Source organism: Aspergillus lentulus (assembly GCF_001445615.1).
Source record: "Aspergillus lentulus DNA, contig: Alt12, strain: IFM 54703, whole genome shotgun sequence".
NCBI lineage: Eukaryota > Fungi > Ascomycota > Eurotiomycetes > Eurotiales > Aspergillaceae > Aspergillus > Aspergillus lentulus.
In genome coordinates, this window is record NW_028322115.1 from 509,885 (window position 1) to 531,079 (window position 21,195).

A 21,195-nucleotide genomic window follows, 5' to 3' on the forward strand; every position below is an offset into this window, starting at 1 on the left:
GGGGACTTAATTGACATGGCCCCGCTCCGGTACATCGTCTTCATGGGCTGGATTTGTCGTCACAGATACGATGGAGCTGAGAAGTGTGGTGTCACGATCTCCCCTTCAACACCCAGCCACATGGCTGTTCTGGACGAACCTGTGCGGCCTCACGAAAAGTGACGATAGTTTTGTAATATCCTCTCGATGATACCTATTTACTCTATGAAAGACGTATACACGGTAACTCAATATTGGTGGAGTTTTCCTACTCTTCACGATTGTAAACGTGATAGCTAGCAGCTTCTCTATCCGAGACATACTTCGGCCGAGGCTGACGGGAGTCCCCGCATCCCGAAATCACCTCCAACTCTACCTCCGTAAACATTCAACGTCATCATTCACAACAACGACATCCTGACGATCTACATAGTCAACTTATTCAACAACTCACGAACTCCAGTCAGTTCCATAGACAATAGATTGATTCCGCATCAACCCGCCTCGCCGCCGCAGAGCACAACTCCCCCTCTGTCCACCGGAACAATCAAACACAAACACACAATGCTCATAATCGGCTTAACGGGCTCCATCGCAACCGGCAAATCCACTGTCTCAGCCCTCCTCTCATCACCCCCATACTCCCTCCCCATAATCGACGCCGACCTTCTCGCCCGCCAGGTAGTCGAACCAGGCACACCAGCCTACAAAGCAATAGTCAACTACTTCGGCCCCAGCACGCCCGACCTCCTCCTCCCTTCCTCAGACAGCGATGCCACAAGCTCACAACGACCACTGAACCGCCCGGCCCTCGGCCGGCGCGTCTTCGGAACCAGCGAAGAGCGCAAGCGCGACCGCATGATCCTCAACAAGATCGTGCACCCCGCGGTACGGTGGGAGATCTACAAGGCGCTGATGTACTACTATGTGCGCGGCCACTGGGCCGTTGTGCTTGACGTGCCGCTGTTGTTTGAGAGCGGGATGGACTTGATCTGTGGGACGGTGGTGGTTGTGGGCGTGAGGGATCCGGCGGTGCAGATGGCGCGGCTGCGCGCGCGGGATCCGCATTTGTCGGCTGAGGATGCGGAGAATCGGGTGAGGAGTCAGGGGGATGTGCGTGGGAAAGTTGAGAAGGCGGAGTTTCGGGGGACGGGGTCGGCGAGGGGGGTTATTGTGTGGAACGATGGGGATAAGGCAGACCTGGAGAGGGAGGTCAGCAAGGCGATGGAGACGATTAAGGCATCGAGCCCGAAGTGGTGGGCGTGGGTTCTGTTGCTGGCACCGCCGTTGGGAGTAGGCGTCGCGGCTTGGAATCTGGCAGTGAATTTCGCTACGCAAAAGAGCTGGCAGAAGAAAGAGAGGGAAGAGAAGGCCAAGCTATGATTTGAAGCGATGGGCTAGTCTACAGAGGTATTGATTTGTAAACGACTGCGGGACTAAAAGCAAGCCCCAGGGATCTGTGCCGCGTTCTAGAGGGAACTATAGACTCTGTAATATAAATAGCTTGGATTGAGCAAACGAATGTTTCGAGGAATCAGACACTTGCTGGGTGTTTGGACAGGGCTCTCTTAGGAGGCCAAGATCGGTTCGACATGAGCTGAACTCTCTGAATCTGCCCCTGTGTTTGCTTTGGCAAACAACAGATCATGTTGAGGTGCATCAAGCCATCATGCTGGCCTCTTGTAGGAACATAGCAACTCGAACCAAACTAATTTGCACCACAAAGTGCTGGTAATTTATAAGATCATCATGGTACCCGTCGCTGCCTTCACACTCCTATAGTTCAATTGGATTTGAGACGCAAGAGGTAGTCCCACAGAAAATGCCTTGCCCTTGTTTTAGTCGCATGGAATCCTCTGAGACGGAGCAATCTCGCGTGGTTCGAGTGACGTCTCATGTTGACAAGGCACGCTCAATTTTGCCAAAGGGCGTGCGTCCCTTGGGCATTGATTCCAAACAGTCCGTCGACGGAGATATGCACGTCGCAGCGTTATTTCCAACCTATCGAAGAGGATTTCATTCGACTGGTGACCCTAAAGGTCCCGCTGCTCAAGTAAGGTGATCGCTGTTATGGGCATAGACAACATTAACCCGAGGAAAGCAGGCGTCAATCTCAGATAAGGCTCATTCGCCATTGCAGTCTCGTCCGTGTGATGCCTTGGAGAATTTCACAAGGTGCTCTCCGTACGACGCAAGATCGGCGCATTTTGTGGAAATCATGCCAACATTGCTGGAAAATGTGCGAACCGAAATCGGATTTCGTTCCCTTCCTTTCACTGCTCCCGAGGACTCGAAGATTCGGGTCTATTGGTCAAGTCCACGAGTATTCATTCGGCTTTGAAGATGTACCCATCATCTTCAAGAAGTCCGACCCAGAACGAGTGAACCAGGTGGAAAACGCGGGCCTCACATCATAGCCAGGGAGCTGTTTCCTGAACACATGGCAATTGGCAATTTAGACAGAAAGCCAGGGTTCGGCATCGTTTGGCCACGATTAGCACACCCCTGAGCACCGAGCATGCCTAGTTGAGCTGATAAGCAGTCGTCGAGGGATCAATTTATTTATGCTTCCGCTTCTTCTGCGATTTGTCACCCCCACCAAAGCTATGACGGCCTCCAGAAATACTTGATAGCTGAGACAATTTCACAGGTCTCTGTCTGGCTTCTTGTTTCGCCTTGTTGATCATGGAATTAATGTGTTCGGGATCCGTCGGATCTGCGCTAGCATCGGAATGCTGTGGATAGCACTGTTAGTTATATATAATCGTAGTAGAACGAAGACAATCACAAACCTCGACTTTGTTCTTGCGTTTGAAATTTCCATACGCCTGTCGACCACCGTAGGCCAGATCATCGTCGTCCGCGTCCAGAGAGTCCGCAGCAATAACAAGAGGTTGTGCTGCATACTCATTGCCCGTATCTTCCGCTCCAGAATAGTCGAGCACCCATTCAGTTTCGCCAGCATCTGCAGCTTGCCTCGCGATGGCTTCCCTTCGCTTTTCTTCCTCAGCCGCGAGAGCGGCCGAGATAGCTTCTAAATCTGACGATGGTGTTGCACCGGGACTTTGCGATATGCCCTCACTGGAAAGCCTTGGTCGCTTCGGTGTTGAAGTGGTGGATTCTGCGGCGGAGGAAGTCTGCGGTGTTTCTTTGCTTGCAGCGGTGGCAGCAGCTCGTTGCATGAACTGTACAATACTTGGTCAGTCTAACCGAGGGACAATTTGTAGAGGATATTGATTTTTTGGCGCACCTTCATAGTTAGTAAACGCGACGACATGGTTTTTTCTGGCTTAGAGCCAGAGGATGTAGATGGAGGCATGATGACGCTTTCTGAATGGAAGAGGACGCAAATAACATATACAAAGAAGTCGTGAATCTGAATCAAACCCTTGAGCAGGTAGTACTTGGTTCAATTCCTAAACTTGGCTTGACGAGTGAGGCCTTCTCAAACAGAAACAACGACCACATTAAAACAGTGACCGAAACAGGCAAGAAATTATTTCATCGCGAGCGGCAGAATTTCGCCGTAACAGCCGCAGGGGCGGCTCCCATTGGTCAGACAAGCGGCCGCGCGAGCTCCCGCAAACCTCACCCTTCATCCCGACTACAACCTCCGCCCTCCGCCGCCCAATACACACCTTTCCTTTGTGCCACCAGGGACCTCAATTGCCCAGCATGCTGTCCTGTGCTCGAAGCCGCGTCGCGGCCTTTTCCACGGCATGGACTCCCCGCTTCGTTGCGCGGGCCAGCTACACAACAACCGTGCCTCGCCTGTCAGAGAACCACATGCAAGCCAACGACCCGACCCCGCGAACTCCCAAGCCCAATGTCTCTGCCACCAATGCCACCCCTACCGACTCACAGGGTGTATGGGATGCTCCCATGCGCGAGGAGCCCGAGGCCGGCGAGCGTAACCGCCAGCTTCAGGCCCCCAACCGTGCCACTACATGGGCCGCTAGCCAGCAGCCTCGGGAAAAGGCTATGACCGGTCCTCGTTTTGAGCAGACCATCATGGAGCTTCAGGTGTGTAACGGACTTTCTGCAGGAACTCATTGGAACGTGGACGCATGAAATATATCTAACATGGATCCCTTAGCCTCAACCCATGGCCGCCATCGAACTTATCCACAAGCAGCCCGTGCGCTGGACCAACAAGAGAATCGTCAGCTGTGACGGAGGCGGCGGCCCATTGGGTCACCCCCGTATCTTCATCAACACTGACAAGCCCGAGATTGCTACCTGCGGCTACTGCGGTCTTCCTTTCGTAAGTTTTTCCTCTGGATTTGGAGCATGGACACGCTGACAAATGATCTATAGGCCCACGAGCAGCACCGTGCATACCTCAAGTCTCTCCCCGCTACCAGCTACCCGCTCGAACCCACCGGTGAGGCCACTGAAGTGAACGAGACGCAACGTGTTACCGAAGGTGCATTCGAGCAGCGGTAGAAGAACGGTTATTTTCATTGTTGGCGTTGATGAATTGTTTTGATATTCTTTAGCCCTGCCGGGCTCATGTACAGATTTGTACCAGATCAATGAACTGCTAGATTCACTTCTTCTAGATCCGACTTGTTCTTCCGTTTAGGGCGATGGGCATAAGACTGGATCATACCGCTTGGTTTATCTGCGGCTATGATATATACACCAAGCATTCATATACTATCAACAAGTCATTTCCACAGCTATCGTAGCGCCCATGCATCTACATCCACTAATAAATTTAGTGACTTTCGTAGTTGTCACCATCCGCTCAAAGACAATCACAGACGCCCCCAGGTACTGTTCACCCCTCCATCAAGTCATGCCTTCTCACCCTGAATCGTCGCAACAACCTTGCGCGTGTGCCGACTCGTCCGAAACTCCAAATACCAAATCCCCTGCCACGTACCCGTCGCCAACCTCCCGTTCGTGATGGGAATATTAACCGACGCCCCAACAAGAGCGGACTTGATATGAGCCTGCCCAATATCAGCCACCGCAACTCAATTCACAACCGAAAGGAAAGAAAAACATACCGGCATATCATCCTCCCCCTCAGCCGAATGCCGATAGAGATTCCCCTTCCGATCCGCCGGCGCAATTCGGTCCAGCGCATCGCTCATATCGGCGCGCACATCCTCGTCCCAGTTCTCGTTCAGCGAGAGCGCGCAGCTGGTGTGCTGGACAAACAGGTTGAGCATGCCGACTTTGTAGTTGCGGATTTCGGGGAGTTGGGAGAGGACTTCGTCGGTTATAAGGTAGGAGCCGCGGGAGCGAGGGGGCAGGGTGAAGGTTTTTTGGAACCAGGACATTTTGCTTCGCGTTTGAAGTTGAGGTTGGAGCTGGTGGTTGATGCTGTTAGGTGATGGATTTTTGGTTGGTGGGATGGTGTTGCGGGGTTCTTTGGAGCGCGAATGGGTGGTAGATTGGAATTGATAACGAGGGATTCAATGATTGATTGGTTCGGAGCCAATTGAGCTACGTTTGAAGTATGAGTTTGTACAGTCGCTTTATAAAATGTCTGCTGGAGTCAACTGTTGAGTTGCGAGTTGCGACGGTGGGGATCTCGCTGGTTTGGGCATCGACGTCATTCGGCAAAGTCATACTACGGGGTCGGTCCCTCACACAGCTATTGTCAATGGTGATTGCACAACTCGCACTTTATGGCGATGATGCATTATTGTATATATAGCCCCCAAAGACTGGCTGCGCACAGATGAAGTAGGACTCTTGATCAATTCGACCTAATTGCCAACCTCATACAGAATCATTTACTATCATGGCGCAGAGCACACACTTGCATGCACAGAAGGAGGGTTACTAGTTGCATCGCCCCAGTTCGCAGACCCGAGAGCTTTGCCAGCAGCTGTGGTATCGTCCGACAGAATCTGGTGCTTGTCAACAACTCCGAACTTGTCATAAAGAAACAGACGAAGAACTCACATAATAGCTCTTGTCAACATAATACCACCAGTCATCGCTGCGGAACGCGTTATCCGTTGACTGGCTGATGGGATCATTCCAGCCGGTATTGCGGTCATCAAAGTGAGCGTGCTTGGACCAAGCAACATAGACCTTTGGATGGTCGTTATTCTGCACACCATTGGGATTTTTGGCGTCCCCGGCATTGATCTCGTCGGTGGTAAGCGTGTTCTGGATATCTCCCCATGCAAGGTCATGGTAGCCACTGTGCGCAGAGAGAAGGGCACGGGATGGCGCCCACATGTTGTTTGCGTCTCTCGAGTGGATGATGATCACTCTCTCCCAGTCACTAGACCCTATTAGCTCCTCGGATTGGTCGTTTGGAGAGTTCAATATACTCACTAATCATGACCAGTTTCGATACCGACGACCTCAGCACCATCCTTCTCATAGAACAGGTTATACACCACCCGCACTTCAGTGTCACTACACCTCTTGTAGGTGAAGTATATTGGGAACGCCGGTCCCCGGTTACCGATCCCCACGCCAGGGTTGCGGCACTTGCATCCGACATTGGGATAGTCACACTGTGGCGCGGCCGGTGTTTTGTGAGCGTCATCGTAGGTATCAGGCGAAGTGGGAGAGCCCCCAAAGGCCCATGTAGGATAGCATGGAGGCTGGTTCTGGGCTTGACCGAAAAACCACAGCGGGGCGTAACGGTCTGCAAGCTCGACGCCTCCTTGACTCAGAAGATTGCTCATCTCATTGTCTGTGATTTGGGTGACTGCTGCTGCCAACCTGGCTGACAGTGCAGCAAGACTGACGAAATGAAGTTTTGACCACATGGTAGGTTACAATTCTTAGTACCCGTTCACAGTTGCTGCCCAGGATGAGGAGTATACATCAAATCCAATCTGTGCAGAGGAAATCTCATCTCTTAAATCCCCGCAGATGAACGTCTAAAGGGACAGATCCCAGTGTGAACTAGAGCTCATAAGAGAAGGTAACATTCTGTTGATGCCCCTAGATTGAACGGCTCGCGTTACATTCCAAGGTGCCAATACTGTGAAGAAATTAGTTACTTTAATGAGAAGCTTACCAAGAACCAAGTGACGAGATTGGCTGATGGATGGCAGCTGAAGGCAATCAGAACGGCTCATCATGCATGGTTGTCTCAAGTGAGAAGCCGAAGCCGAATAATCAGTGATAGTGTCGATCACAAGCTCACCTTGGGGCCATTTTCTAGGACGAGTTTCCCAATGCGGTCCAGGGCCCCGAGTGAAACTGTGACAGCTAGGTTTACACTAGCATAAATCGGTAATTAGATTATGTTGCTAGAGGAACATGCTCTCGTTGATGGCGTTCATTGGCTTCCGCACTCCAGTATAGGCAGACCGCGGGAATGGATGTATAGAAACAGACATGAATAATCTTGAAGATATCATTCAAAAAAATTTATGAGTAGATCCAACATATAGATTGAAATATGTACTATATATGCTCATTCTGATTTCTTATTACCATAGTCGTCCACGAGATCACTCTCTTCATCCATCCCTGACCACTTAGTTTTGCCATCTAAGATTTCTATGCAACGTTTGTCGTAGAAAATATGACAACTGCGTGATAAAGTTAGCCAGGAATTTGTGATGGCAATCGTTGAGAAGTGATGACATACTCAGGTGCGAAAGCCTCCCTCCACTTCTGGCGCTCCTCGTCCGAATCACCGGCGACAATGGCTTCTGGGAAAATGAGGCATACATTTCGTCCTTCATCCATGATGGGAGTCCGACAGAATGAACATGATACTTTTGTTGGAACCTCATATTCTCTCGTGCTGTGAGCGGAAGAATAGAATGAGAGACCGTGGGCTCCCTTGTCGAATGTCAAATCAGACTTGTGGAAAATTGCAGCCCATTGGAAAGGAGCTCCTGCAAATAGGTCAGTGTCTCTCAATGTCTTGGACGTTGTGTGGACTATATGCCATGGACTACTCACCATGCATGACTTGGCAACCTCGACAATGACAGTACTTGGCCTTGAGCGGCTTTTCTCGACTAATCTTATAGGTGACCTGACCACACTGGCATTTGGCTCGCCACTTCACCGGACCGAACTCCTCGGGGGGTTGAATCAGATACGGAGGACGTTGTTTCCATTCCTCATTCTCCATAGGGCGCTCAGATGACGCATTGGAAACATTGGGTTTGGGGATTGACGATCCCTTCGCTGGCATATCTTCTGTTATTTTTGAAAATGGCCTGACCTGGAAACGATACTGTGATGCAGTCCGAGCAGTTTTGGTCAGGTAAACCCGCTTGATTGTCTGTTGATGCTTAACTGAACGAATTGCAGTCGAGAATGACCAATTGGTAGCACAACGAGCGGTTGCGAACCTTGTGCAAAGCATGAAGATGAATGTTTTCCAGAGAGGACAATGTTCAATCTGTTCGATGCGACTCTCTTGGACCGGCTTATATACCATGGACAATCAGGTCCTTCATGGCATTCTTGAATGTATTCAATCATGATTGAATGACATCATGACGATGTCAGGCAAATTGATACTGGACATACATGCCTTGACTTCCCTGATTGACGGCTGAATATATCAGGGACTTCCATGGATATAGACATAACCTTATCATCAAGCTTCCCCAGAATCGAATGAAAGTTTCTTGATTTCCTGCAGATTTCAAACCCAATCTGACCTCATACGAGCGAGTCCGGCCAACTGGTGACGATCAGGCCACGTGAGCATCGGAGTTAAAGTCGATGGCTAGCGTAGCAGCCAAAACTAACTAATTAGTGATATCGATCAAGATTGTTTTAATAACGGGACTCCTGCCACCTTTCAACACTTTCGCGAGAATACCTCGTAGTGTACGATTATCTAGACCCCTGTCGTTGCTCACGTGCTCTCAAAATGCTGCACTGATCCCCAGCCCAGTTATGTTGTCTGATTATTAATTGACCCAAAAAAAGGTTCTGGATTAACTTGGATAATATAGACTATGACTGGCTACTTCGAAAGGAACGGTTCAAAGGCTGAAACGTCGTTCATTTACAACCCCACTGGTTTAAGTCTGATCGGCCAGTTCTGACTGCCAACTTGAAACACCCGCCCGCGTTTCGTACAAAGCTCCTAGCTTGGCAATCGGCATCACTTTTGAATGTCGGATCAAAACTTTGAAAGAGCTGCTGGATATCCCTGTACATGTCAAACAATTTGACAGCTGTTAATCGACAAGGACGTTGAAATACTCATGCGCGGCAAATGTACTGTTAGGATAGTGACCTCGTTGATAGGACCGATATAAATAGACAAGCCCAAAGGGGAATATCAGAATCCTTCATTCCTCCATTCAAGACCAGCCAAATAGCCAAGACCAGCGACAAAGAAGCCTCCAGCGCGTGTCCATCGTTCTTGGTCCCAATCACATTATCACACCTCCAGCCGTCAAAAAAGACGAACTTACTTTCCGTCTGCCGTTGTCTACTCCGTGGTCGAAACTCAATGGAAAAATGAACCCGAATTTCGACGGATAAAGACATCAGAAAGGGCTATCTATCTCTCTGCTTTCCAACTGTCCAATCCTCCAAGGTCGTCCGATAATCCAACTCACTAAGACAAGTGCATGTCCCAATCATAACCGACTGTCTCGCAGCCTCGCTTATCCTTTAGTTTTGATGATCCTCCGGTCCTCCCCCTCCTTCATCTTTATTTAATTTCCAGTTGATCACTCTTCAAATTTCAGCCCCCTTGGTGATTCTCTAACCCAACAATCCTTATCAATGTCGTCTTTCTCCCACTCCGCAAAACGCCTCTAGCAATAATATCATAATCATTATGGGTTTGTTTAATCGACTCAGACGGCGTTCCAAGAGCCACAGCCGTGCGGGGAATGCGGCCAGCTATGAACATCTCCGCATCTCTCCCGATCATAGTGTCCCCCCAGTTCCCTCGTTAAGGCGAGATTTCACCAAGATTCTTCCTCCTCCGGTTCTGGCGCGAATCTTTGCTTTTGTTTGTCCCCATGCAGCGGACAGCAGCTATGCGACTTCGGAGGAGTCCATGACCGAGGATGGCTGCATGCTCTGTGACATGCGCGACCTAGCACACTGTGCTGTGGTGTGCAAGCGGTGGTATCCGGCTGCTCGAAGTGTATTGTAAGTTTCTCCGCTCTGGTCTACTCTTGTTCCGTGTCGTTTGATCTCGTTGCTCATTTGAATCCCAATACACAGGTACTCCCATGTCCGCATCGACGCCGTCCACTACTGCGAACTTGAAGTCCAACTGGCAGCCAGGCGAAAGCGCCGTTCCTTCTTTGACCGCAATGGCGACCCCATTGATGCACCCCAGGCCCGGTTGGAATTATTCATGCGCTCAGTGCGAAACTCGGATGAGCTGGGAAACATGGTCTTGTCTCTGCGAATGCCGTACATGACGCGTGAAGCAAATAAGGCGGGCATTGCCCGAACGATCTCGGTGTGCCCCAACCTCCGATACGTGGACTTGCCGGCTGGCCTATACAGCGATGACCCGACATGTCTTGCCCTGAAGCAAGAGCTCATGGCCCGTTGTCCCGATATACGCCGCATGGCCTATCGCCATGGCTCCGAAGGAAGCTTTTCGCAGTTGCCTGGGTCCCGCTTGTGGATGAACTTGGAAATCTTGGAGTTGTCGCGACTGCAAATCGAGCCCAACATTCTTCGTTTTGGTCTGGGCGCTTTCCCCCAGCTGCGTGAATTGACGTTGGAAGACCTCCCTTGGCTTGATGATTCCGCTTTTAGACATTCTCAATCACTGCCTCCATTCCCCGCCGTCCAACGGCTTACACTTCGAGATACCCCGAAGGTCACGGCAAGCGGGCTTGCCGCGTTCTTCTCCCTTCCTGTGAATCGCAAATCATTGCATTATCTGACTTTGTCGGCCACCGGAGTTCTTCCATCCACTCTGTATCAAATTCTAGCATCAGCGCCATGTCTGCAAGGGCTTTTCTTCATTCAAGAAGTGTCCCGATCCTTTCCCACTGAACAGGTGCCGCCCCTGGCGTCCACGTCGCTCAACATGCTGCACTATGAGATCACTTCTTCGAACACGTCTTATGGTCTACCACCTATTGCAGCCTCATACTATACCTACCTGATCTCTTCTTTAATGTCAAATTGTCTTCCAGCTTTACGCGATCTGTATGTTCGCGACGCCAGCTTCCCAGAAGCGCTGCTACTTGCACCTCCACCTCGGATCTTCGGAGGTGGTGAAAACGGCCCGCAAATCCCTGCTGGCGGTCTCTCGCAGCCCCTCAATGTGTACAGCAAGGGATTGGACGAACTTGAATGGAACTTTACTCCGTACGAGCCGCCTCAGACGCGCGGCCGGCGGGAGAGCACGACACGGCCGGTGAGCTTCCATGACGCACAATTGAGTCGATCCTGGGGAGGAGACGCAAGGAAGAGTGTCCTCGTCGGAAATGGATTCGGCGGATTTCTCGCCGTACCCGTCGATGAGGATCGCCCGAAGAGTAGTGGAGGCTGGCGGCGTCAAAGTCGGCAAGATTTGTGGCGGTGATTCTGCTGATCATTCCAAGGGGACGTGCGCATGTGATATAAGTGATATATGACCAAAACGGAATAATGGCATAATGATATACCCTGAATTGCTGAATCGTGGGCTTTCATATAGATGGCGTGTTTCTTTTCATCTCCCAGAAGCAAAGCGCTGGAGCTAAAAGAGAATCTCTAGAACCCACGACAGAGACACTTCTCTTGGGTCAGACATTTGGACCAAAGATTGTCCTGAGCTGTTGTTACGATACGTGGATTTGATCTTGGGACCGGAAGGTTGGACAACCTCCTTCCATTTATGGTACCGAAATAGACTTCATCCTTGTTCGCTTCTTAGACTCGCTTGTACCACCTACATCCTCCACTAATTTTCTGTCTTGGTATCCCAATATCAGCACGATCTCACTATGGTTATCTCCTCTCGGAACGGTCAGTATTAGACAGGAATCTGCGATCTCGAACCCTCTCCACTGTCTTGAGAGCAGCTAGACGATGGCTGCAGTCGTTTCAGACAATGATAACACTCTGGATGGAACGAACGGTGAGGAGGATCCATCAGAGCGAGAAGTGGCCGCAGAAACCAATCGCAGAAACGAGATGTCCTCCTCCATCGCAACGTGAGTTCCGTGAGGCCACAATTTTATAGATCTACTAAGGAAACCTGTCCAAACAGTCTGAGGGCGAACCCCAAGTACAGCGACTTCCTGATTCTTTGCGGTGGTCATATCTTTCCAGCCCATAAGGCAATCATCTGCTCACAGTCCGACTTTTTCGCCAAAGTGTTTGACTCGCATTTCTCCGTTGGTTACCGAGTTGCTTCCTCGTCTCTAACAAGCAAGCCTTCTGACCACGATATTGCAGGAAGCCTGCACGGGGCGAATCAGGCTCCCTGACCACCCGCTGATCGTCCTTCTGCTGCTCGATTACCTTTATTCAAGCGATTACACCTTCTACCTGGATTATGATTTTCCTACATCGTTCTTAGCTGAAGGACAAAGCCCACCGGGCGATCTTGTCGGTCAGTCCAGGCCCTAACGCCGGAGCAGGTGCATTCCTGACATTATGGAACTACAGATCGTCTCCACTGCTGTGAGCTCTCTGTTCATATACACGTGTTCCTCCTCGCGGATCGGCTTCTTATCAGAGGATTGAAGTACCTGGCCAAGGAGAAGTTTGCAGAGATTCTCAGAAAAGCATCGTTTCCAACCGTATACCCTCGTGCTGTCAGGGAAGTCTATACAACGACTTCGATACACCATCGGCTTCTGCGTGATGTAGTTGTCGATTTTACGTTGGATGCCTTACACAGCCATGGCGAAAGGGGCCACTTTGATCCCAATTTCCCGAGGCATATTCTTGAGGAGTTTCCCGAGTTCGCACAGGACTTGACGACTATGCTTGTTGATGAGTGGGTGGAGGATGAGAAGAGTATCGCTTCGGACTTGATGCAAATCGCGGAATACTTTCGGCTTTGTTGATGGATGGATTAGGTATTGTTTTGGGTACGATTGATAGCGTAGCGGGAATGCTATTCATCAGGTTGGTGGGACTTAACCCTTTGCACTCCGTTGAGTGTCGATATACGTTGGATAGAAAACATCTGCTTGTACGCAGGTCTTACACAAAGTCCCTTCATGATAGTCCAGAGTGGACTGGATAATTGAGGACTATGAACAGAGTGTTCACTGGACATCCTCAGACGAACCGTCGGCACTTTGGCTGAAGAGATTCTACCATCTAGCATGTCCTCCCAACAACCAATGCGGCCACATCATGACTCTCCAATTCCACACGGTAATGATCTCTTACGCAACCCAAATCCTTCCCGGTCCAGACGTCCGTCACACGAAATCCAGTGCGCCGCTTTCCCTGCCTCCTGAGCACATCTTTCAACTCAGGAACCTCATTCCACACAGCCGTACGCGTCTGCTTCGTGTCTTCCGAGTTCAGCATCAGCACCAGCGTGCCACCCAGCGTCGACGATGCGCCGGACCAGTACTCTGCCGGATGAGCAGGGTCAAACGTCCAGTCAGGATTGTACCCCCATTTGTACGGGTGCGCAGGACGGCCCACCACCGGATCCTGGTGGAACTTTAGGAAAATCTTATTTGAGAGGATAGCGAGGTGGTCCTGGCTGATGGAGTCGAGCTGACAATCAAGTCAGTACATGTCCACTATATTGATAAATCCTATTGCAAAGACAAACGTACCGCAGTCCCGATGATCAAGGGCGACTTCATCGCCGCCCAGAGCGCAAAGTGTGCTCTGTTCTCTGCTAGTGTGAGATTGCCGTTGCCGACCTCCAGCATGTCTGGGTCAGGATGGCCCCAGAAATCAACGTAGTTCATCAGGAAGGTGTTCTCGTTAGCAATTGCGGCGATGCGGGGCCAGGATGCTGATGGTCTCGGTTAGATAATAGACACATGTATGGGCACACGCCGGGCGTGAGCTTACGAGTGATATCCCCAGACATGCGCCAGGAGTTGCCTGTCTCGTTGCCCCAGGCGTTTACGTCTGCTTGACCCCAGTCACACAGCGAGTACAGCATCGTGCGGTCCACGCTGACCAACGCATCGCGCATCCGCTTGTATCGCTCCGCTGTCAACGACATGCTCCAGTCGTAGCCCGCCGGCGCGGGATTCTTGTTATCGGGACAGGTCCCGTTTGTAGCTTTACTGCCCGGGTCTGGGACGCAGTAGGTGTACGCATCGGTCCAGTTCGAGGGGACGCCGCAGTTGTCGTACTTCAGGTCTGATTGCGGGTTAGTTAGCTAGGGGCCTTGAGATGTAAGTCTTGGGACAAAACATACAGTCGATACCCCATTCTGCGAATGCCTGCGCGTCAATGTCCTCGTATCCCAGACTGGCAGGGTACCCAGCGCAAGTCGTCAGCCCAGCACCTTCATTTGTCAGTCCCTTGCTCATATGTACGTATCTGTTAGCCGTGGCTCCCACTTACTGCTATAAATCCCAACTTTCAGCCCCAGATCGTGGATCTGGTCTGCTAGGCCCGAGATACCTTCAGGGAACTTGTCAGGGTCGGGTATAATGCGCTGCGTGCTCGCGTCCCGTCCGCTCTTGACGGACCAGCAATCATCGACTACCCCGGTCAACACCAACGTCATCGTAGGACTTGGACGAGGCAACTCACTATTGATATACTCGTATCCCAGGTCCTTCAGGCCCAGATTGACGACCTCGTTCGCGGCAGTCATGATCTTGGCCGCATCAATGTCGCAGCCGAACGCATTCCACGAGTTCCAGCCTAGGGCTGGTAGTTTTCCCTGCTGAGTCTCAGACCCGCTCGTACAGATGTTGGAAGAGAAGAGCAGCTTACCACATTGCCCGGTCTAACAAGGGCATTGCTTCCTCGAGCGAGGGTTACTACTGCAGCTGCAGTGGTCAGAGAGAGAAACCTCGTCATGTCGACTGACTGCTTCCCTGATACCTAATGGAGAGAAAAACGAAGTAAAAGTCAAGCCCCCTCGATCTGATTCTCAGTGTGGACACAACTGATAGAGGTACGCCGTACGCGGAGTATGTATATAGCAAACATTCCCCGCATCAGACCACCGAACAAGCATCCGCGACAAGTGACGCCGAGGGATGTACATCATCGCTGATCATCATGTCCTCGAACCAATCAACCAGATCCGGGATGACTGCTCTTGGAGAATACAGCCTAAGCTTCTGGCTTTTGGAGGCTAGCGCTATGTCTAGTTCGGCAATATATTGTAACCGTTGCATGGCAGATACTCCGTGCGGGTTGAAAGGCGGAGCACGGACTGTATACCGTGTTGAAACGAGAAGGTGAAATGCATGTTTGTGACTAGCTGGGCATTAGACATTGCATTAGACAGCCGGATAAGCCCGTATATGCTGATGTGACGTATGGACTGCAGCCCTTAGGGTCAAGGGCTGGGAGTTTACCACTGTCTATGGTTATCTTTGCGGGGGTTGTAATGTCTGCATGAAATAGTATAATGAAAAATTATGATCAGAATGCAGTTGTCTAATCACCTGCCTGCATAGCAGTGAATCTATCTACCGCCCAGGGCTCTCTTCATGATACATGTCTATCGTGAAATCATTAGTCGTACAACAAGACCACAGCACAGCACAGTAACAACACCGCGACGCAGCAAACCGTCTTATACACTTCACTTCCCGACCAACTTTTACCTGTACCAAAGAAGCTGGTCACCACAGAAGAAACGCAATGCAAGAAAACGAGAAGAAAAAACTAGGCAACGGCTCATTGACTGCCCGTGCCTAGAATCAGTGTTCGCGCCTGCTGAGGATCTGTCCCCAGGACGCTGATCAGGTATTCAATGCTACGCACGTCAGTAAAGACTAAACAGGAAGACAGTGGGAATAGCTTACCTAGCTTCAGAAGCCAGCCTCCGCTTCTCTTTTTGGAATTCCTGCTGACATGATTCCCACACCGCGGCACGTTCCTGCGGTAGCACGGTCTTGACGCGGAGCTTGAACGATGCGCTCACAGGCCGATGGTCGGAGGCTCGGACCTCGTGTCGTCGATAATCCAGCTGCTTGATCCGACCTAGGCCCCTGTAGAGTACGCGATCGCACCACGCAGGGGACCGTTTCTTCTCACTCGAGTCGTATTCGTCCGTGCCGACATCGTACTTGTACGTCGGCGCGAACGTGATGGGCGCCTCCGTGAATGACCGGAGTCGGAAGCCGGGGTTCTTGCGTCGCGATGCCAGCAGTTGGTCTCGCTCGAGCAACTTTGCAAGGTTGTTATTGCGAATGTCCTCAATGATTACATTCCGTGGAATTGAGTCGATCCGGTAATTAAGATCACCGTTCAGAATGCAAATCTCATGATCCATGATCATCGTGCCATCACCGCCGCTGACAAAGTGGTTTGCCCGAGTGGTAAGGCTGTTCTCTACCGGAAGCACTTCGGATTCAAGAATGGCTGCAATGTCGTTGTTGCGGTGCGCCGTTTGTGACTGCCCGGCTGCTAAATGGCAATTCACGAAACAAAAAGAACTGTCGTCCAGTATGAAGCGGAGAATCAGGGCACCCTACGCAATCAGTAAACGGACCCAAATCGGCGCAGTCCCTCAATACATACCTTGTTTCCGTGCAATCCGCCCATACCCCGCTTCACCTCTGCAGCGCCGATGTTCTTGATCCTTTGTCGTTCCTTGTGCTTGACAAAGACGCAGGTAAAGAGACCAATGAGATTCGCTGAATGAAGAAGAACATATGACTCCTCGAGGGGCATGCAGTCGTTAATACAGCGAGTCAAATGCTCCATCCATACCCGGTACTGACGGCTCATATGTTCTTTCTCTCCGCTCTCTTTCTTCTTGCTTCCCAACAACAAGCTTTCTAAAGACGAATCAGTAAAATGCACAACCGAGGCAGCCGAGACGTATACTCACTAGCTGTGATTTTCTTGTTCTCTAGATCCACAAGCTCCTGGAAGCCGAAGACCAAAATCTCGGGTGGATTCTCGGGATGAATTGCCTCCTGAATGAAGTTGCTGGAGCGGACACTACCTGGCGTAGAAGCCCCAGCATTCCATGTCACAATGACTGCCGAAATCTCACGGAACTTGCAGAATTCTACGTCCCTGCTCTGCATGCGGGTTTCTGTTGCCGTTAGTTTTCACTTTCCGCCATCCAACATGAAGGAATATCAACTTACCTAGCCAATCATCCTCCAGCATTCCATCCCAGAGACGAATGCAATTGTCGTCTCCTAACGAAGTCACCTGCAGACGGTTCATGGTCCAGACACTACTGAAATCCAGTAGGAAGCCAGAGACTGGGCCATCATGCGCTCGCCAATCCTTCTTAACCACCCACGGGTTGGTCCTTGTGTCGTAGACATAGATCATGCCGGTCTTATAGGCCGCCCAAAGATAATCACCAACCACGCCTAAGCAGTTGATCTTGTAAACGCTTACATTGACGACTGCTAGACAAGCGTAATCTGTGGAAGAGTACACGGTAACCTTGCCATCCGCATGGCCCAGGTACACACGGCCCCCATCTCTAGTCGTGTAGATACCGGACGTGACATCGCCAGTGTGCTGCGAGCCCAGAGGTTTCTTCAAGACCTTAAATGAGGCATCGTCACGTGCGTTTGGCCGATATATGTGGACCTCCTTGCCGGTGGCCAGCCATAATGTATCTCCGACAACCAGCGAGAATGTATGTCCCCGGGCGACTCGGTCATAGGGGTTGTGGTAGCTGTACTGAAGATTTGGGGTCCCAGTCTCATCCGGTGGCCAGACGAGCAATCGTCCTTCGTCGTCAAGGGTCCACATCTCTTTTTTATGTCGGAGGATTTTGATCACTTCACGACGCGAAGGATAGGAGCGTGTTGCTACAATGGATCGAGTGGAGATGTCCACTTCATGGATTTCTCCCGTGCTCATACCCAGCCATAGTCGCTGGCCCTCATCTTCCAGGCCGGTACCTGGCTTGAATGCTATCGATAGACTCTTCACAGTCTCACCGTGGCTGAGACTCATGATTTGTTCTCCGTTCGTGAGATCCCATACCCGCGTCAAATAACCTGTTGTACACACATGCTTGCCGCATACATCCATCAAACGAGTGTCATATCTTGTATGGATCTCCCTCGGTCCATTCTTAAGAAGAGGCGGTCGACGATTAGTTGTTGATGCGTCAGGATAATCAGTCCGCGAGATTGCCGGTTCGTCCGCGGGATCCTGTCCGAATGTGTCCGCGCGGGCCAACTGCCGTTCAGGAACAGAAGGCGCCTGCCCTGGCTTAGCATCTCTGGAGAACGACGGCTGTCGGTGTATTTGCGTGGGCGTCTGGACCTCCCTTGGGGGCAGTTGGAATGATTGCGGCCTAGGCGATGGTTCAGGATGCGAAGAGCCGTTCAGATGAAGCGACGGCCGAGACGGAGATGCGCCACTCCTTTGCGCCAACGACGAATGCCGTGGCGGGAGGCTGGGAGGCTCGGTGGTAGTATCGGTCGCTTGAAGCCTGCGAGCTGACAACGGCGCAGCTGACAAGGGCTCCGTCTGCTTCATTGGATGTGGTGGGACCTGTACCATCAGTGGTTTCATGTCCCGCGTCGGTTCCGGGATGGGTCTCCTGCGCGAAAAGCCAAGCTCGCGCGCATCCCGAAGAGCATGCGCAGACGGCACAGGGCTCCTGTCATCGAACGATTGACGACTTGGGGGTTCAGTCGTCGGCCGAGAAGGAGAGCGTGGCATCTGCGGACGTCCACAAGATGATGGTTTGACGGACGGCTTCTCGGGACTGCCCGGGGGCGTGCTGAACGGTGATATCCGATCCTCCGGCGTTGTCCTCTCTGGTTTGGGTGCCAGAGTTGCGCTCTCATGGGAAGCTAAGGCTGCCGGCTTTGCAGGGACCTTCGGCTTCTCCGCCCGATCGATGGGGGGAGGCAACGAAGAGCTTTTCTGCTTTCGATCGGGCGGACTCTCACCGATGAAGCTCCCCGAATGAGAATGCGCTGGCGACAAATGACCAGGCAGCTGCTGGAACGTCGAGGAATTGGGCGTTGTTGGTCGGTTGGTCGGCGGCGGTAATGAGCCCCGGGAGGGGTCCGGCGGACTGCGGGACATCCTGGAGTTGACGGTATGCTCAGCGTGGTTTTGGGATCCAAATCCCCGCGGAGGTGATCGCGGCGAGTCAACCGTCAAAGTCGGTGCCAGTTGCGGCGACGAGTGGAACATCATCGACATGGGTCTGCTCTGCCTCCTGCCTGGAGATCTTCCTGGGGAGCCGCTTCGCCGTGAGAATCCGCCATTTGTCCGATCGTACCGCTGGCCATTCTGAGGGTTTGCCGTCGCATTCCATGGAGATTGAGCCCGAGAAAGGTCGAGAGAAGCGCGCGCGGAGCGCACCTCGTCGACAGGTTCGGGCGTCCTCAAGAAGGGAGTCGAATCATGCGGACTCGTAGCTGTAAAGGCGGATGGTGATCGGCGATGGGACAGGTTCTCGAAATGTGAGAGAAGGGAGGAAACCGGTCTCTGTGGAAATTCTCAGGATCAGTAAAAGATGCTCATACACTCGCATAGGAAGCGCAACTCATACAATGGGAGCATTATCCGTGCCGTCCTTGTCCTTGCCGCTTCCCTCCATGACCACAACGAGAGATCGCGCGCAGGAAGGGGGGGGAGATACGAATCATAGGCCTTTGTCGAATCTCGAACCTTGCGTCCGGTGCAATATTATTCTATGTCGCGGTATTGAGAGTCGGGACAAGTAGCCGAGAAGAGACTCGAAGTAAATATGGTGGCGGGCAGGTCAAGAAGTCAGGTGCAGATCGTTGGGTATAAATGAGCGAGAATGGATCGAGAAAGGAAACTGAGGAGGAGAAATGACCGTCCAGAAGTCATCTGACGAAGATCTTGAGCCGCAGCTGGAGTTATACTTAGATAGTAGCTGGAGATGAGCACTCGGGGAAAAGGCGAGGATGAAGATCGACCAGAAGTAGACAGGGGGCGGTGCAAAAGCGTGTGGAGAGTCAAAGGGATGACGATTAACAAGTGGGGGGTTGAGGAGGAGTAGAGGGGAGCATCAATGAAGGAAAGCAGAGCAGTAGAGGAGCAAAGGCCAGAGTTGAAAAGGAAGGGAATGAAGATCTATCTCTTCTGAGCATCAATCCATAACGATGACCACGATAACCTAACAATTGCGATCCGATCCATCACTGACAATACCTCCGTCCAGACTCCGTACTCTGATTCTATCAGCCAAGACGGTGACCTTTATTTTTAGCTTCTTTCTTTTAGTCTCTATCAATTATCTAGTCAACCTCTCTACGAAGTAGAGCATAGACATACAATCCTCACTCTCATTCCATATCACACTCATTTACTCCTCACAATGTGGTACGTCCATTCCAATCACCACCACCGTATCGTTACTCCTCTAACCACCGCATAGCAAACACGTCCTCAACGCCCAAGTAGCCATCCGCTCTCCCTGCTGTAAGCAACGCACACCACACCACACGCATTCGCAAAACCCGTAGCTATCCTCAATACTCACCATCCTCATCCCCCCAGGCCGAAAATGGTTCGACTGCGCCGAATGCCACCTCGAACAAGAAACCCACCCGCTCACCAAATCCACCGAAATGGTATTCCCACACCCACAACCCCCGCTACCCGCAAAAATCAGCCTAGATCTAAATCGTTATCCGCAGATATTTGCCTGTAAAAAGTGCAAGAAGTGTTTCCGGAAGGACGCGACGGAGTTCGATGAGAGGTGCGTTCATGCTCAGTGGCCCAGGGGTGCCCGGAGTGCACTTGTGACTCCGAGGGGCTCTCAGGCGAGGATGTCAGGTGCTGATGTTTACGGTAGTGACGAGTACTGCCCGCACTGCGATAACCATTTTGTGATCGACGCTGTTACGCCCAAGGCTGCGTTGCAGGTTGAGGGTGATGATGCTCGGATTGATTCTAGGTATGTTCCTTCCGTCTGGTTCCGTCTGGTGCTGCTTTTGAGATAGTGTTGTGTGCGCTCGATGGACGATGCTGACTTTTCGCGCTTTAGAATGATCAAGGACGACCGTGTACGGGAACACAAGGAAAAGTCAATATTCAATTTCAAGGATATATCGGATCGGCTAGGCTGAGTTGGATCGATCACGATGGTTTACGAAAATTACGATCTAATGCTTGCACTCTCTCCGCATCCCAACAGATTCATCATAGACTACCTGTTGCACACTCGTTGGTTCTACAATATAGTGCCCATTTCTT

At 51.4% G+C, this 21,195-nt stretch overlaps 10 protein-coding genes across 10 annotated transcripts; 5 read left to right on the top strand and 5 right to left on the bottom strand.

Annotated features, from left to right (window-relative positions):
* Positions 1–543: 543 nt before the first annotated feature.
* On the top strand, positions 544–1,362 carry ALT_6131 (putative dephospho-CoA kinase; the record flags this gene model as incomplete). Its single annotated transcript, XM_033555613.2, has 1 exon — positions 544–1,362. One exon carries the CDS (start codon positions 544–546, stop codon positions 1,360–1,362), a length of 819 nt encoding a protein of 272 aa, XP_033411504.1.
* Positions 1,363–2,537: 1,175 nt separating this feature from the next.
* On the bottom strand, positions 2,538–3,298 carry ALT_6132 (uncharacterized protein; the record flags this gene model as incomplete). The annotated part of the gene is made up of 3 exons (XM_033555612.1): positions 2,538–2,714; positions 2,772–3,164; positions 3,230–3,298. The coding sequence occupies 3 exons, from the start codon at positions 3,296–3,298 to the stop codon at positions 2,538–2,540; spliced, it is 639 nt and encodes a 212-aa protein (XP_033411503.1).
* Positions 3,299–3,654: 356 nt separating this feature from the next.
* ALT_6133 (zinc-finger domain-containing protein) lies at positions 3,655–4,425 on the top strand (the record flags this gene model as incomplete). The annotated part of the gene is made up of 3 exons (XM_033555611.1): positions 3,655–4,002; positions 4,076–4,243; positions 4,297–4,425. 3 exons carry the CDS (start codon positions 3,655–3,657, stop codon positions 4,423–4,425), a joined length of 645 nt encoding a protein of 214 aa, XP_033411502.1.
* Positions 4,426–4,778: 353 nt separating this feature from the next.
* ALT_6134 (YjbQ family protein) lies at positions 4,779–5,270 on the bottom strand (the record flags this gene model as incomplete). The annotated part of the gene is made up of 2 exons (XM_033555610.1): positions 4,779–4,937; positions 4,995–5,270. 2 exons carry the CDS (start codon positions 5,268–5,270, stop codon positions 4,779–4,781), a joined length of 435 nt encoding a protein of 144 aa, XP_033411501.1.
* Positions 5,271–5,735: 465 nt separating this feature from the next.
* Positions 5,736–8,116, bottom strand: ALT_6135 (GFA family protein; the record flags this gene model as incomplete). The annotated part of the gene is made up of 8 exons (XM_033555609.2): positions 5,736–5,846; positions 5,902–6,229; positions 6,283–6,678; positions 6,748–6,839; positions 7,109–7,164; positions 7,402–7,499; positions 7,559–7,811; positions 7,879–8,116. 8 exons carry the CDS (start codon positions 8,114–8,116, stop codon positions 5,736–5,738), a joined length of 1,572 nt encoding a protein of 523 aa, XP_033411500.2.
* A 1,614-nt stretch (positions 8,117–9,730) lies between these two features.
* Positions 9,731–11,452, top strand: ALT_6136 (F-box domain protein; the record flags this gene model as incomplete). The annotated part of the gene is made up of 2 exons (XM_033555607.2): positions 9,731–10,050; positions 10,126–11,452. The coding sequence occupies 2 exons, from the start codon at positions 9,731–9,733 to the stop codon at positions 11,450–11,452; spliced, it is 1,647 nt and encodes a 548-aa protein (XP_033411498.2).
* A 403-nt stretch (positions 11,453–11,855) lies between these two features.
* ALT_6137 (BTB/POZ domain-containing protein) lies at positions 11,856–12,926 on the top strand (the record flags this gene model as incomplete). The annotated part of the gene is made up of 5 exons (XM_089600028.1): positions 11,856–11,877; positions 11,951–12,065; positions 12,122–12,248; positions 12,310–12,466; positions 12,523–12,926. 5 exons carry the CDS (start codon positions 11,856–11,858, stop codon positions 12,924–12,926), a joined length of 825 nt encoding a protein of 274 aa, XP_089455490.1.
* A 259-nt stretch (positions 12,927–13,185) lies between these two features.
* Positions 13,186–14,871, bottom strand: ALT_6138 (glycoside hydrolase family 27 protein; the record flags this gene model as incomplete). Its single annotated transcript, XM_033555605.2, has 7 exons — positions 13,186–13,596; positions 13,659–13,843; positions 13,903–14,199; positions 14,258–14,347; positions 14,407–14,547; positions 14,599–14,731; positions 14,785–14,871. The coding sequence occupies 7 exons, from the start codon at positions 14,869–14,871 to the stop codon at positions 13,186–13,188; spliced, it is 1,344 nt and encodes a 447-aa protein (XP_033411496.2).
* Positions 14,872–15,702: 831 nt separating this feature from the next.
* On the bottom strand, positions 15,703–19,567 carry ALT_6139 (putative inositol polyphosphate phosphatase; the record flags this gene model as incomplete). Its single annotated transcript, XM_033555604.2, has 6 exons — positions 15,703–15,781; positions 15,831–16,498; positions 16,549–16,808; positions 16,862–17,071; positions 17,127–19,455; positions 19,520–19,567. 6 exons carry the CDS (start codon positions 19,565–19,567, stop codon positions 15,703–15,705), a joined length of 3,594 nt encoding a protein of 1,197 aa, XP_033411495.1.
* A 747-nt stretch (positions 19,568–20,314) lies between these two features.
* Positions 20,315–21,068, top strand: ALT_6140 (CHY zinc finger protein; the record flags this gene model as incomplete). The annotated part of the gene is made up of 6 exons (XM_033555603.2): positions 20,315–20,319; positions 20,375–20,418; positions 20,497–20,570; positions 20,637–20,698; positions 20,795–20,896; positions 20,987–21,068. 6 exons carry the CDS (start codon positions 20,315–20,317, stop codon positions 21,066–21,068), a joined length of 369 nt encoding a protein of 122 aa, XP_033411494.1.
* Positions 21,069–21,195: the final 127 nt, after the last annotated feature.